Below are 12,297 nucleotides of genomic sequence, written 5' to 3'. Positions count from 1 at the left end.
GGTGCGTCGCTAGAGCTTATTCCTTTAGGAAAACTCTGGAAAATAGTAAAGAACATACAGAATTATCCCACCCAGAGGGAAAGGAAACTGGGCATTTAAATGCCAATTGCTGTGTCATTGGTTGAGGGCTGCTCCCACGGATGTTCATTTCCTGACACTTCTACACTTCTAGTCTGCTCTACATGTGGACAGAGGAGAGAGATTCTAGGGCACGCAAATGCAGATACATGCAATTGGAAGGTTGCTCGAGAACACTGAAAAATCTGAGGGGCACTGATGCCATCTGCTACAGAGAAGCACATCCTTTGAAGAACAGTGTTAAATTGTATTGACAGAAGCCTGTGTCTTTTGGAAGTGAAGAGTTGATAACTGCCTTTTCTCATTTTTGAAGGGCCATCTCATAGAAGAAGGAAGCCGACTTAATGACTTATTGTATATAGTAAATAAGACAGAACTAAAATCAGTACGTGGAAGTGACAAGATGTCACTGAACAATTTGTGATTCTCAGATGATAGCCCATTTTGTTGAAGTACTAGAGGTGTTGCTTATTAAAAGCCTGCATGATGCTGCTAAAAGGGATGTTGTTCATTGGCTTTGTCGGGGAAAGTTGAACTACAACTCTTAACATCTGTGATAAGCTTGGGTCAGAATTCTGTTTTGTTTTGGTATACTCTAAATTTGAACCCTATTCCGCTTAGACTTTGTTGAGTATTTGAGTACCTTATCTTCTGTGGTTGATTAATAAGTAGGGTGACTCGGTTTAACTTGGGACAGTCCTGATTTACGTCTCTTGCCCTGGAATAATTATTAATAGTGACTGCTTTCTCTCTTAAAAGTGTCCCATTTTGGATGGTAAATAATAAAGTCACCCTACTAATTTTAATTTGAGGGGAAAAGAATGTTTTTATAAATCTGTTTAAGAGAAAAAAGTCATCAGAAGTACTTTGTTAGACTTTGAGGATTAAACACTTTTCAAAATAATAGATATCCAAACTTAATACTCGTTCAGGAGAATTTAGGTTTTAGTGTATACAACCTTTTAATTTATCTAAATTCTTATTGCATGTAGCTAAACATAGATGTTCTTTTACTTTCATAATTATTTTCTTGTATTCTTTTAAACAGAAGGCAGACAGTAACGAGCACTCCTTGCTGGATTGAACTGCATCTGAATGGACCCCTACAGTGGTTGGACAAAGTATTAACTCAGATGGGATCCCCGTCAGTACGTTGCTCAAGCATGTCATAAAGCTTCGTCACCAATCAAGTCCCATCAAAAGACTTAATGTAACAACTCTTCTGTCATAGTATTTGTGTATGGTCCCCATGGACTGTTGACTATCCAAAAATTCAAGAGAGAAAACAGCACTTGAGGTTTCATCAATTAAAAGCACCTTGTGGAATCGGTTTCCTATATTCGAATATTAGATGGGAAAATTAGTGTCTAGAAATACTCTCCCGTAAAGGAGGAAGAGAAGATTTTAAAGACTTAGTAATGTCTTGTTGGGCATAAAACTGAGTGTCCCAAAGGTTTATTAATAACAGTAGTAGTTATGTGTACAGGTAATGTATCATGATCCAGTATCACAGTATTGTGCTGTTTATATACACTTTTAGTTTGCATAAATTAGGTGTGTGTGTGCTGCTTCTTGATTTAGGCAAGCCTTTATAAAGTTACAGTAGCTAATCTGTTATTCCCACTTCTCCGTTATTTTTGTGTCTTTTTTAATATATAATATATATCAAGATTTTCAAATTACCATTTAGAAGCAGATTTCCCTTGTAGAAAAACTAATTTTTCTGCCTTTTACCAAAAATAAACTCTTGGGGGAAGAAAAGTGGATTAACTTTTGAAATCCTTGACCTTAATGTGTTCAGTGGGTCTTAAACATTCATTCTTTTTGTGTTTATTTACTGCTAAATCTCATTATAAGGAGACCTTGCCGAAAATCTTTCCAAACCTCTTCATTCCCACTTTTGTCCTGATACCAAAACTGCGTAGCATGGCAACCATCACTGTGATGGTTGCACTGATACTGCCAGCACCAGTTAATTCTGGGTACTGTAAGACTTCATATGGAGTATGCCCCTTTGTCTTACATCAAATTTCAACAGATAATAATTGACTTGTATGACCTGGCAGTCTATCGATTTATCCTTACACCTCATAAAAAATGCACAGGTGGCAGTATAATTTTCAGGGATATGCTACAGTATACAATATGCAGTATATTTATCCTTTTTTAAAAGCCAATATAGATATAAACACTCTTTTTTAAAAGGTATTTACAAATATTTCAATAGCAGGCCTTGTGCTCTCTGATTTGAGTAGTTTCATTTGATTTAGTTACCAGATTGTATTATAAAATGGACTTTTTGTAAATGTAATCGCTTCTGCAAAATACCTAGAAAAGTGATGCTGAGGTATGATCAGCAGATAGGGGCCATCTGTTTTTAAAGTATGTTGTATTCAATTTATAAAATCTGTTATTTTACATGATTATGAATTCAGAATTTTAAAAATTGGGGGAGAAACAGTTTAGCAGGTTTTTTAGCTTACAGTTACCTACAGTCTGAGCTGTTCTTAACTAACCTTGAATATGCAGTTGATTATTATAACCAACCATATTTTATGCTCTGCATTGAAAAGAGATTCCAGAAGCTCTGTCGGTAGTCCATTCTGCAGCAAATAATCCTTATGTCTAATGTTAACTCATTACAGTTTAAACATTTCTTATTTGCATCTTGATAGAAATGGAAAATAACTACTCCTGGTCCCCTTCTAGTAAAGATTTTCGTATTTTTGAAGATAGATATCTTTGGTACTTGTCTTTGAAACCATATTTACCTGTCTCTACAAGTGTCATTTTCAGTACCTTTAGCATTTGGTTGTTTTCTATTGGATAGTCCCCATTTTTCAGTATTTATGTGTACGTATATGTATTCATGTAAACATGGTATAGTAATTTTTTATTCATTCAACGAATATTTATTGTTCACCTGTTATGTGTGCTAGGAACTTTTTTTAGCCTTTGGGTAAAGGTGAACAAGACAGATATGGTCCCTGCCTTTGCTGAGACAGCAATTACTCTATCCTATAGTCAACTTATATGTCTATGAAGGAGATAAACAGCGTACTGTAATAGAACATGACAGAGGGAAGGCTTCTGTAAGGAAGTGACGCTTGAGCTAACACTTGACGGGAGAAAGGAGCAAGCTATGTGGAGAGCCAGCGGGGAGAGGCATTCCTGGCAAAGAGAATGACATCAAATGCAAAGGCACATTTTAAAGGAAACTCATTGTTAGTATTACTGCTTTATAGAAACACCTCTACACAGATCCACACTGGAGGATCAGCATGGTTCTACAGGTTATAATAGTTAAAGGTGGCCTTATTTTGTGATAGACCGCTTTGTGTGTCATTCTCACTAATATTTCTTCCTCCTCAAGCCCTTGCTGTAAAAAGTTTGTCATTTGCACCAGATCAACACCATTTAATGTAACAACCGTTTCTTTAAATCTGCCTTGGGCACATTTTCACCATTGTAGTGGCTGCTTGCTTCCAGACATCCTGCTGCCCACTAATTACTACTTCTGCAGCCTATCTTATGATTAGAGTAAATGTCCCACTCACACCTGCTGGAGACAACCAGTGGAACCTCTGCCTCTTGGAGGTGTTTACTTACTTGAAAACTTGTAGTGATGTTAGGGAACAGTTCTGGGGGCAGAGAACAATTTTGAAAGTGGTAGAAAGTGCTGGCAGTTATTCCTCCATTGATATGTCAAGTGAAGCGGTGCCAAGCACAGCATTTCTATAGTGGATCACATCTCTACCATAATGGTGGCATTCTTCTCTACAATAGGAAAAGGGGACTCAACTCTTTGGAAATACCTACTGTATTGAACAGTTGTACCTGTCAAGCAGTTGACTTTGGGTGGTGATTACATTTGGGGGAATATGTTTAATGATCATATTTGCTTTTTAATGCCGTGTTAATTATTGCATTCTGTTTTGTCTACTATGGCCTCATTTTTGTTGAATTTTTTTTTTTCTTTATAGGGGCTGTTTTCATTCTTCTAAGGGATAAGATCTCTTCTCTGTTGAATTTTGTCTTTATTTAAATTGGCAAAATTATTAGAATTTCTCCTTCACAGTCCTGGTAATTTCCTCAGTTTAACAACATGAGAACTGAATGACCATGCTTTCCATCACATTTCTAAGATGAATGGTGATTTTCACAGTTTCCATAGATTCTATAGAGACACATTAGGGCTGGCTTAGGGCATTGGAGGTTGGTGACATTCCCACTGACTTCGGTCTAACCAGTGGCAGCTTCATTTTTATTCTGCATTGGAGTTCCACATAGATTTCTTTTTAACAAAGAGTTTCATTCCTTTAAAAAAGTTTGAAAAGTTATACCTAGTGGTTAAGACTGGAGAAACATAACTGGATGTTGGAATAGCCCTGTTTGTGTTCTTTTCTCATCCTACTTTAAGAAACTCCTGATTAGATTTGAACTACATCAATATACTAATTATACATTATGATATACATTCATTCAACAAATGTTTATTGATGACTTTTCTTTACCCAGCCGCTGATAGAAGTTGAGTAATAAAAAGATGACTGGGATTGGGTTCTGACCCTCAGGCTGTGCTTAGTATTGTGGGGACTACTTTCTTTTTCAGGACCTATCACTTTGCTAGAGGAAGTCTGCTTAATTTTTCTTGAAAGCTAAATATTCTTTTTCTGTACTCTTACTCTTATTCCATATTCCAGGTATATATTTGCAGATTGTTTAATATTTAGTTTTTTGTTTTTTACCTTGAACCATATCCAGTTTGCTTGGTGCAGACATTGTCAGATTTTCTTCTTTGTTAAAATTACTTAATTTCACTTTATTTGTGCCTTTATTGTCAGTTTCATCAAGACTAAGACTTTGAAGGTGAAAAACAATCTAGTCTCTTGTTAGTTGAAATCAAATAAAAGAGTATATATACCCAGTTGGTTTCTCTCCCTCTTCCAAAAGCTGTCCAAAAATACCTTTAAGATCTTTTTTTTTTTTTTAATAACTAAATACTTTGAGCATTTATTCAATAATAGGCACCCTCTTGGTCTGGGTGATGGTGGAATATAAAGTAACACAAGACTTTCTTCACTGTACTTAAAATTTATCTTTATGTATAGTCTTTGCTTTCATAGTGGAACATTCCAATTTCACATTTTGCCGCCCCTCTGCTATCTCTTTGGATAACTAAGTAGTCTGTGGACATAAGCAACACATGATCTTTTCTTTTCCTCTGACCTGAAGCGTTGATGTTTAGACATAACAAGTTATTGCCTATTTTCTTTCCTTCATGAGCTTTGCTTTGTTAAATCTTATATGTTCATCAACTGAATTTTATTCTTCCTCCCTTTCTCTTGATCACATGTATCCCTGGTGGTTTTGCTGGTTGCCCTCTTCCTTGCCAACCATGTTTTATCTGCATATGTCAGAATGTTTCTCTCCTTTGAACATTACTAAAGACCAAAAAATATGGTGCTGTTCATATCCAGGGTCCTAATTTCTTCACCATTGAAGTTATGTTGTTCAAATTGGTCAATGACTTAAGTCTTATAAATGGTTCAGAAATTCTCTCCAGTTAAATGTCTTTGTGACTAGAAAATAGCATAAATCATCAGATTCTATTTTAAATTATGTTTAGGATTACGAACTTTTCTGGCAGTTGCAGCCAATGATTTCTCTGTTAATACTAGCCCTGTTTTCAACTTGGAGCTGCTGGGATTGTTGTGTTTAGTACGTACAGTCAAGAGTAATAATGATAGTATGTGGTCTCTAGAGGTAGTCAGAATCTTACTATTGAGTTTGTTTTGTATCTTTTTAAAGTTTTCATAAATATTTTGTCTGTTGAGACTGCCTTTTATGTGTGAGGATTGAGGGACAGATTATCTCTTGGGGTGAAATTCCTGTGTTTGGAGCCTCAACCAGGAAATGTGAACAGTACTAGATATAGATAGCCTCATGACAGCCTTTATGATAAGAACTTATCTAATATGTTCACATAATTTCTTGGGTAGGAACTGTTTTGTCTTGGATATTACAGCTAACTTTATATATAGCATAACTGCCTTAAGTCTTTTTAGTAGGAAATAAGTTATATAATGTGTGTGTATGGATTTATATGTACATATACACTCATAGAAGAACCTTAACAGTAGGGAGTCATTTATCTGCATACATTTTAACAACAGTGAATGATTCTGTTGTTTAAATCTCAGATCTCAGTAAAAAGTTTTTAATTTGCTTGCAGACATTTTCCTTTCATGGACAGACCATCAGAGTAATTTTTTATTCTGCCAGAGTCCTAATTTGGTGGTTTAGTTAGTATGCCATTTTTAGGCAGCTTGACAATTAAGAATCATAACTGGAATTCATTAACATCAAATAAAGCTCTGCCATATGCTTCTTCATTAAATTATTATACATTCAGTGGTCTCTGGAAGGTACTAACTTAGGGTTAACTTTTTTTTTTATAATAATGTTAAATTGCAGCTCCCACCCCACCCCACCCCACCTTAGTTCTTTTCCCCCGGTATAAGATTGCTGCTTAAGATGCCCTGGGAAGTACCACTACCAAAAGTCAAGTTCTCTTGTATTTAAGGGTAGCCTGAAAGTGGTTCAGACCTAACTTTCTTAGCCTTGCTCAACAGAAGCAGATTTCCAAAGTTCTTTGGGCCACCTTTGATTCACAGAGGATCTGATTCGAGTATATTAGCCTAAGTTAACTTCAGTGTCAGTTGGTTTGCTGCCACGAGATCCATAATAGACCCCAAATTTCACCATTGATTGAGATGTAAGGGCCCCTTGGAAGAATAATGCAGCTGCTGATGAGAGTAAGAAGGATTCATTAACACCACACAAAGGACTTTTCAGATTTTTTGTCAAAAATTTCTTTAAAAATGATGTTCTCCTACCCTCCAAAAAAAAATCTCAATTTCTCCAAAATTTCCAGTTTGCTCTTTTGGATGGAGGGTAGAGATTTACTTCCTATTTCTAACGAAAGATGATAATTTATTGAACCATAAAATCCATAATATATTGATTTAAGGACAAAAGTAAAGTTTTAGAGTTATAAAAATACTTAACTATTACATATTTTCCATTTCACACTCTACCGTTGTTCTTTCTCCCTGTGGCTTTAAAGCTTTTGGCTGTTTTACAATGTTAGTCACTAGATAACTTGCCATATTTCTGGTTCTATATTAAGTTCTACCCTTTACAATGCTGTAGCATAAAATTGGTTCTCAGCATTTGTCTGTAGGAATAGAAGTCTCACTAAAGTCTCTCTTCTTCCAAAGAGATTTTCCTTTGCTCAGTAAGTCACTAGGAAAGTATCTGTTCGTCACTCTTATTATTCACACACTTGAATTGTTCAAACAGAAAAAAATATTGGTGAGAAAGAAGAGGGTCCTTTTCTGGTAAATGTATGTACCTGCTTTAAGAATGTAGTCATTTGTTGGTTTATGTAACTATACACAGAATGATTTAAATTGGGAGAAATAATTGTCACATGTAGCAAATAAGTAACATGAATGGATTTTAAATTTTTTTTAAAAACCCTATTTCTTGGCAAAATGCAGAACCCAAATAGGTCATTTCTTAGACCAGCTTTACCTCAGGCTTTTTTGCTTTTTTGACCCGACCTTGAAGGCATAAATATTTCTATCTTTCTGTTAGTGATAGTGAAGTGTGACACTAACCATTTTTATACAAGAGGGCAAAACAAGAAAAACTCCAGAGATTAAGATGAAAGTAGTTCTACAGTTGTTGAACTAGATCACAGCATTGCAGGCAAAACAAAAATGTTCATATCTGAGAATATTCTTTTTGCCATCTTTTCCCAAGGCCAGACCTTCTGGTGGAGCACAGTTAAAAGTAATGTAATTCCAGGCCTTTGTAATCCTAGGGAAATATCTCCAGTTGGCAGTCTTCTTTTCAATATATGAAGCAAGAATGTGGGAAATGGTTGGCAAAGAGTGTTTTCACCTAAAAAAAATAATATGAAAAGATGTATAAAACTGGATTATTCATTTAGCTCTGAAAATCTCAAACAGATACAGTAAAATACTATGTAACTGGACAAAACCAGAAAAACCTTTAGAGGATTTGTCTAAAAACAGATTTCAAGGATGAACTTTTATACACTGCTCACAAATTTGCCTAAGTACTACCAACTGTTCTTAAAATTGACACCGTTAAATAAGAATTGTATGGACTTCCTAGAACTAGCTGTTAGCAAGTGTCATAAAAATATTTTTGGGCTGATGCCCTCGTAGGTAGCCTTATGCTCTTGAAAATTCTTATCTTTTCTCTAGCGATACTAAGGAAAGAGTGAGTGGTGTTCCTAGGATGACCAGCTGCCCTAGGGTGCCTGGGACTATGCAGGACTTTCAATGCTAAACCCAGGAAAGTCCTAGGCACCCCAGGAGGAGCTGATCACCCCAGGTGTTCTTGTGATTTACCGTCACTCCCTTAAACATTGTGATAGTTGCAATTAAATTCAGCTGCCCTGGGGTTCTCACTATTTCTGATACTTGGCTATGTGTCCTCCAGTTACTTACTACTGTGCATGGAACATGAGATTTGTAACAAATAATAGCTAATGGCACCTACGTGGTGGTAAGACTAACAGTAATCCAGGGAAGGAAACTGTTGGTTTAATGAAATGGAGAAGCGGCAGCTAGATAGCTAACTTCTTCAGAATCTGTGTGTATGTGTAAGTACAAATCATGTCTTTATGGGGTTTAATTTAATCTAAAATTTAAATTTGTCACAGTAAAAGAAAACTGAGTGGTGGTATGGATTTCTTCTCTCTTGAGAGAAAATATGGCCTTTGATGCTCTATCCTCTACTACCTTCCCCAAACTATCCTGCTCAAGAAGCCAGAATGTGGTATTATATTTATTCTCAGTGAATGTTGTATTGAGATTACTAAATGCATCAGCCAGTGGCAGGCAAAGGAACTGACTGTCCTGATCCAGACTGAGCAGTGCCCCTCAGTTCTTTTCTGATAGCCTCCTACTGTCGGGTGCTTACCAGCCAGAACACCAACCACAGGAGGTGAGATTTTCTAACATGGCATTAATTTTGTAATGCAATATGATGGATGCAGAGTCTGTTCTTGTTTCCCTGTGGTAGTCCTCGGAGACTGCATCCTCTGTGCACTGTGATGTAGATGGTAGATGTGTTCTTTGTAAGCTTTAATCCTATGATTGTCAAAAGTATGATGTGGTTCCATTTTTTTTTTTAATTAAACAATGAGCTGAGGCTTTATTACAGCTGGTTTTCAAGGTAAAATTGTGAAATACTGATTTCCTTCCCCCTACCCACACCAAATATTTTAGTCTATTTAAAGTACAAAAAAAATAGTTCTACTTAAGAAAACATTGCTTAAATGTCCTGTGATTTCTGGTCAATTTTTATATATATATTTGTGTGTGTCTGTATGTGCTCCCACTTTTTACCTTGTTGGCTCTCTACCTGTGTTAAGAGTACTTTCACCATTGAAAGGTGAACATTTTTCCTAGCATTAAAAAAAAAAAGCCATTTGAGTTGTTTACCATGTTATTATGGGACTAATTTTTAATTGTTTTAATTGATTTTGATTTAAACTGATCTTTTTTTTAGAGGGAATTATATTTTACTGTCCACGCCCTAAATTATATGGAAACAAAAAAAAATTTTGTTGTGTGTATTTCACATAATGCTAGTATGATATTAAGAGTGCATCTTATTTTTTAGGTTTGGTGTTATATAAAAAGTTTATCCCACTCCCTTGGCAGACAGATATGCACTACTTAATATACCCCACATACACACAATACACACCCCACAGTGCTAGATAGTTATGCATTTTAGTTTATTTCAGAACTTGTCTATGCCAAATTAATGATCTAATACACATCATCTATGCTGTAAACAAAAACAGATTAGAAGGTGAAATTCACGTTTACTCTCTAAATATACTCTTAGCAAAAAAATAAGTGCTGTTTTTTAAAAAGATTTCATTGAAAAATATTAGGTAAAACATAGTGTACTCATATAATTAGTTAATCATCATTCTGAAATAATTGAAAAACTTAAAAAACTTTTTAGATCAACCAGACTTCCTTTGTGCTTGCAAGAGCTCAGGTCCTACGATGAGTCAGTATTTCTCTGGTTAGCAGACTGCTTTCCTCAAGCTTTTTAAAAGACATGCTTTAGGATGCAACAAAAGGAACCTCAAAAGCTAAAAGACACTACCCTATTTGACATTGAACAGTCAGGGACTAGCATAGTTTCATCAACAATTTTGTGTTGGTAGAAAACATATTTAAAGAAATCTTACTTAAATTGCTGCACCATACAACTCTAAACCATCTAAAAGGAGCCTTCCAACATTGAACTGCAGCATCATTCAGTTGGCAGATGACCAGAGGAGATCCTTTTCCATTGTCACCTCGCCCTGGGAATATTCCTGATCAGCCTGCTGTTAGTGACACTGGTTATTTGCACCGGGAGATCTTATAACAATCCTGATGTCCATAATTGCACGTATACATCAAGGGGCTGAAGAGTAGGGGAGAAGTACGGGGTATGTTTGAGCTTTCTCCCCACTGGGCAAATCTTTTTTTTCTCCTTTGCTTCAAAATAGATTGAAAGCCCCTTGGTGCAGGAAGCAGACATCTTAGTATCGAACTGATATACTCCAACTTAGTCATTTTAATCACTGGGTGTGTCCAGAGCTAGGATGTTCATTTGCTACTCAAGAAAATGTTTGCACCATGTGGGTTGTCCAGCTTCCTTTTTAACAGACTCTTGTCCCTTTCATCTAAATATACCAGATGAGCCCAACCTAAAAAGTTCACAAACGTAGGAATCCAAAAGAAACAAGTCGAAGGCATACCTAAAAGCTATTTTCTGCTGCAATGAATAGGTATGGAAATATTTGTAGAATTGATTTAACTGACGGTGATTTTGTGAAAAAGCAAATGTTATGCTAGTTTGCACGTAGGAACACATAATAACATTCTTAAAGTCACATCAATGGAAGGCGAGAACATTGAATCAGACTTAAGGGAACAAGTTCAATGATAAGCCAACAACAGACTACGCATGCTCTTTATGAAGCTGCAAGAGAATAGAATGTGTTACTGTGCTCCAGTACAAGCTACATGACCTTATTATTGGTTATAAAAATAAATGGAGTTTGTGATAGAGATTTGTCAGTTTTTACAATCTGTCTTCAATAGTTTTGTTGGCTACCCTTGCACCTACCTTAGTGCTATGTGGTAATAAGATTGCTTTAAAAGTTTTTAAAGTAGTTTAGGAAATAGATATGATAACAGAGAAAGGAGAAGGTGCTTCTGAACAATGTGGTCTGGGAAGAGGATGGACAAAACTCCATTTAAGCACAGTGTTCAAGGATGCATGGAATTTGGATAGGTGGAGAGGACTTTTGAAGCCAGGCAAAATGACGTCTTGGAACAGAACTCTTGTTTGTGGGTCTGAATGTGTATGAAAACTGGACAACACTACTGAGCTACTATGTATGGTGTGCAGAAAACCAACAGTCGCAAGTTGGGCAGATGCTACTGTGAAGCCCACATCTAACTGTAGAGCCTGGGTAGCTGGGAGGGGAAGGCTGTAGATAGCTGTACACCTTGGGTTTCACAATCTACAATGAGATTGTGCTACTGAGCTGGCGGTCTGGGGCAAAAGACATGAGAATACCAGCCATAACCGTCCCAAGGATAGGCTGCTCATTTGAGGCTGGGGGAGTTGAAACGTACATATACGTGTGTGCATTAAGTGAAACTTAATTTTTTGCTCACTTACAGCTGAAGATTATTAATCTAGTGAACCCTCTGGCATTTTATGCAGAATTTTGTGTGTATGTGGATTTTTCTGATGAGAATAATCATTCATCAGAGGCCTTACCCACTGCCCAACAGCAATCTCCATTGAGATCACGTATCTTGAATTTAAGCTAGAATTAACTCTGCTTTTACTCTTAAGGTTTTTGCATGAGATCTTATCTCTAAACTATATTGACTTGTTACTAGCAGTATTTCATCACACCTTTAAATATAAATGCCATGTAAATAAGATTTTAATACAAATGGTGACCCACTTTTAAATAATTGTTTGCAGTTTTAAAGTATGTTTGGGCTGCAGTGGGAAAGATGAAGATTTACACAAGCCTAGCTTAACATCTAGAACAAAAGTATTTTAGGTTGCCTTTTTGTATTGAAA

At 36.1% G+C, this 12,297-nt stretch overlaps 1 protein-coding gene across 5 annotated transcripts in view; it reads left to right on the top strand.

Annotated features, from left to right (window-relative positions):
- SMAD2 (SMAD family member 2) overlaps nt 1–2,815 on the top strand; it is a 78,180-nt gene extending 75,365 nt beyond the window's left edge. For all 5 annotated transcript variants that reach the window (XM_058557069.1, XM_058557066.1, XM_058557067.1 and 2 more), the window contains one exon: nt 1,127–2,815. In XM_058557069.1, coding sequence (XP_058413052.1) covers nt 1,127–1,250 — 124 coding nt within the window. In that variant the 3' untranslated portion in view covers nt 1,251–2,815. The remainder of the gene's footprint in view (nt 1–1,126) is intronic.
- Nucleotides 2,816–12,297: the final 9,482 nt, after the last annotated feature.

This window comes from Diceros bicornis, chromosome 16 (genome assembly GCF_020826845.1).
Source record: "Diceros bicornis minor isolate mBicDic1 chromosome 16, mDicBic1.mat.cur, whole genome shotgun sequence".
NCBI classification, from domain to species: domain Eukaryota; kingdom Metazoa; phylum Chordata; class Mammalia; order Perissodactyla; family Rhinocerotidae; genus Diceros; species Diceros bicornis.
This window is presented reverse-complemented; position numbering and strand designations above follow the sequence as displayed.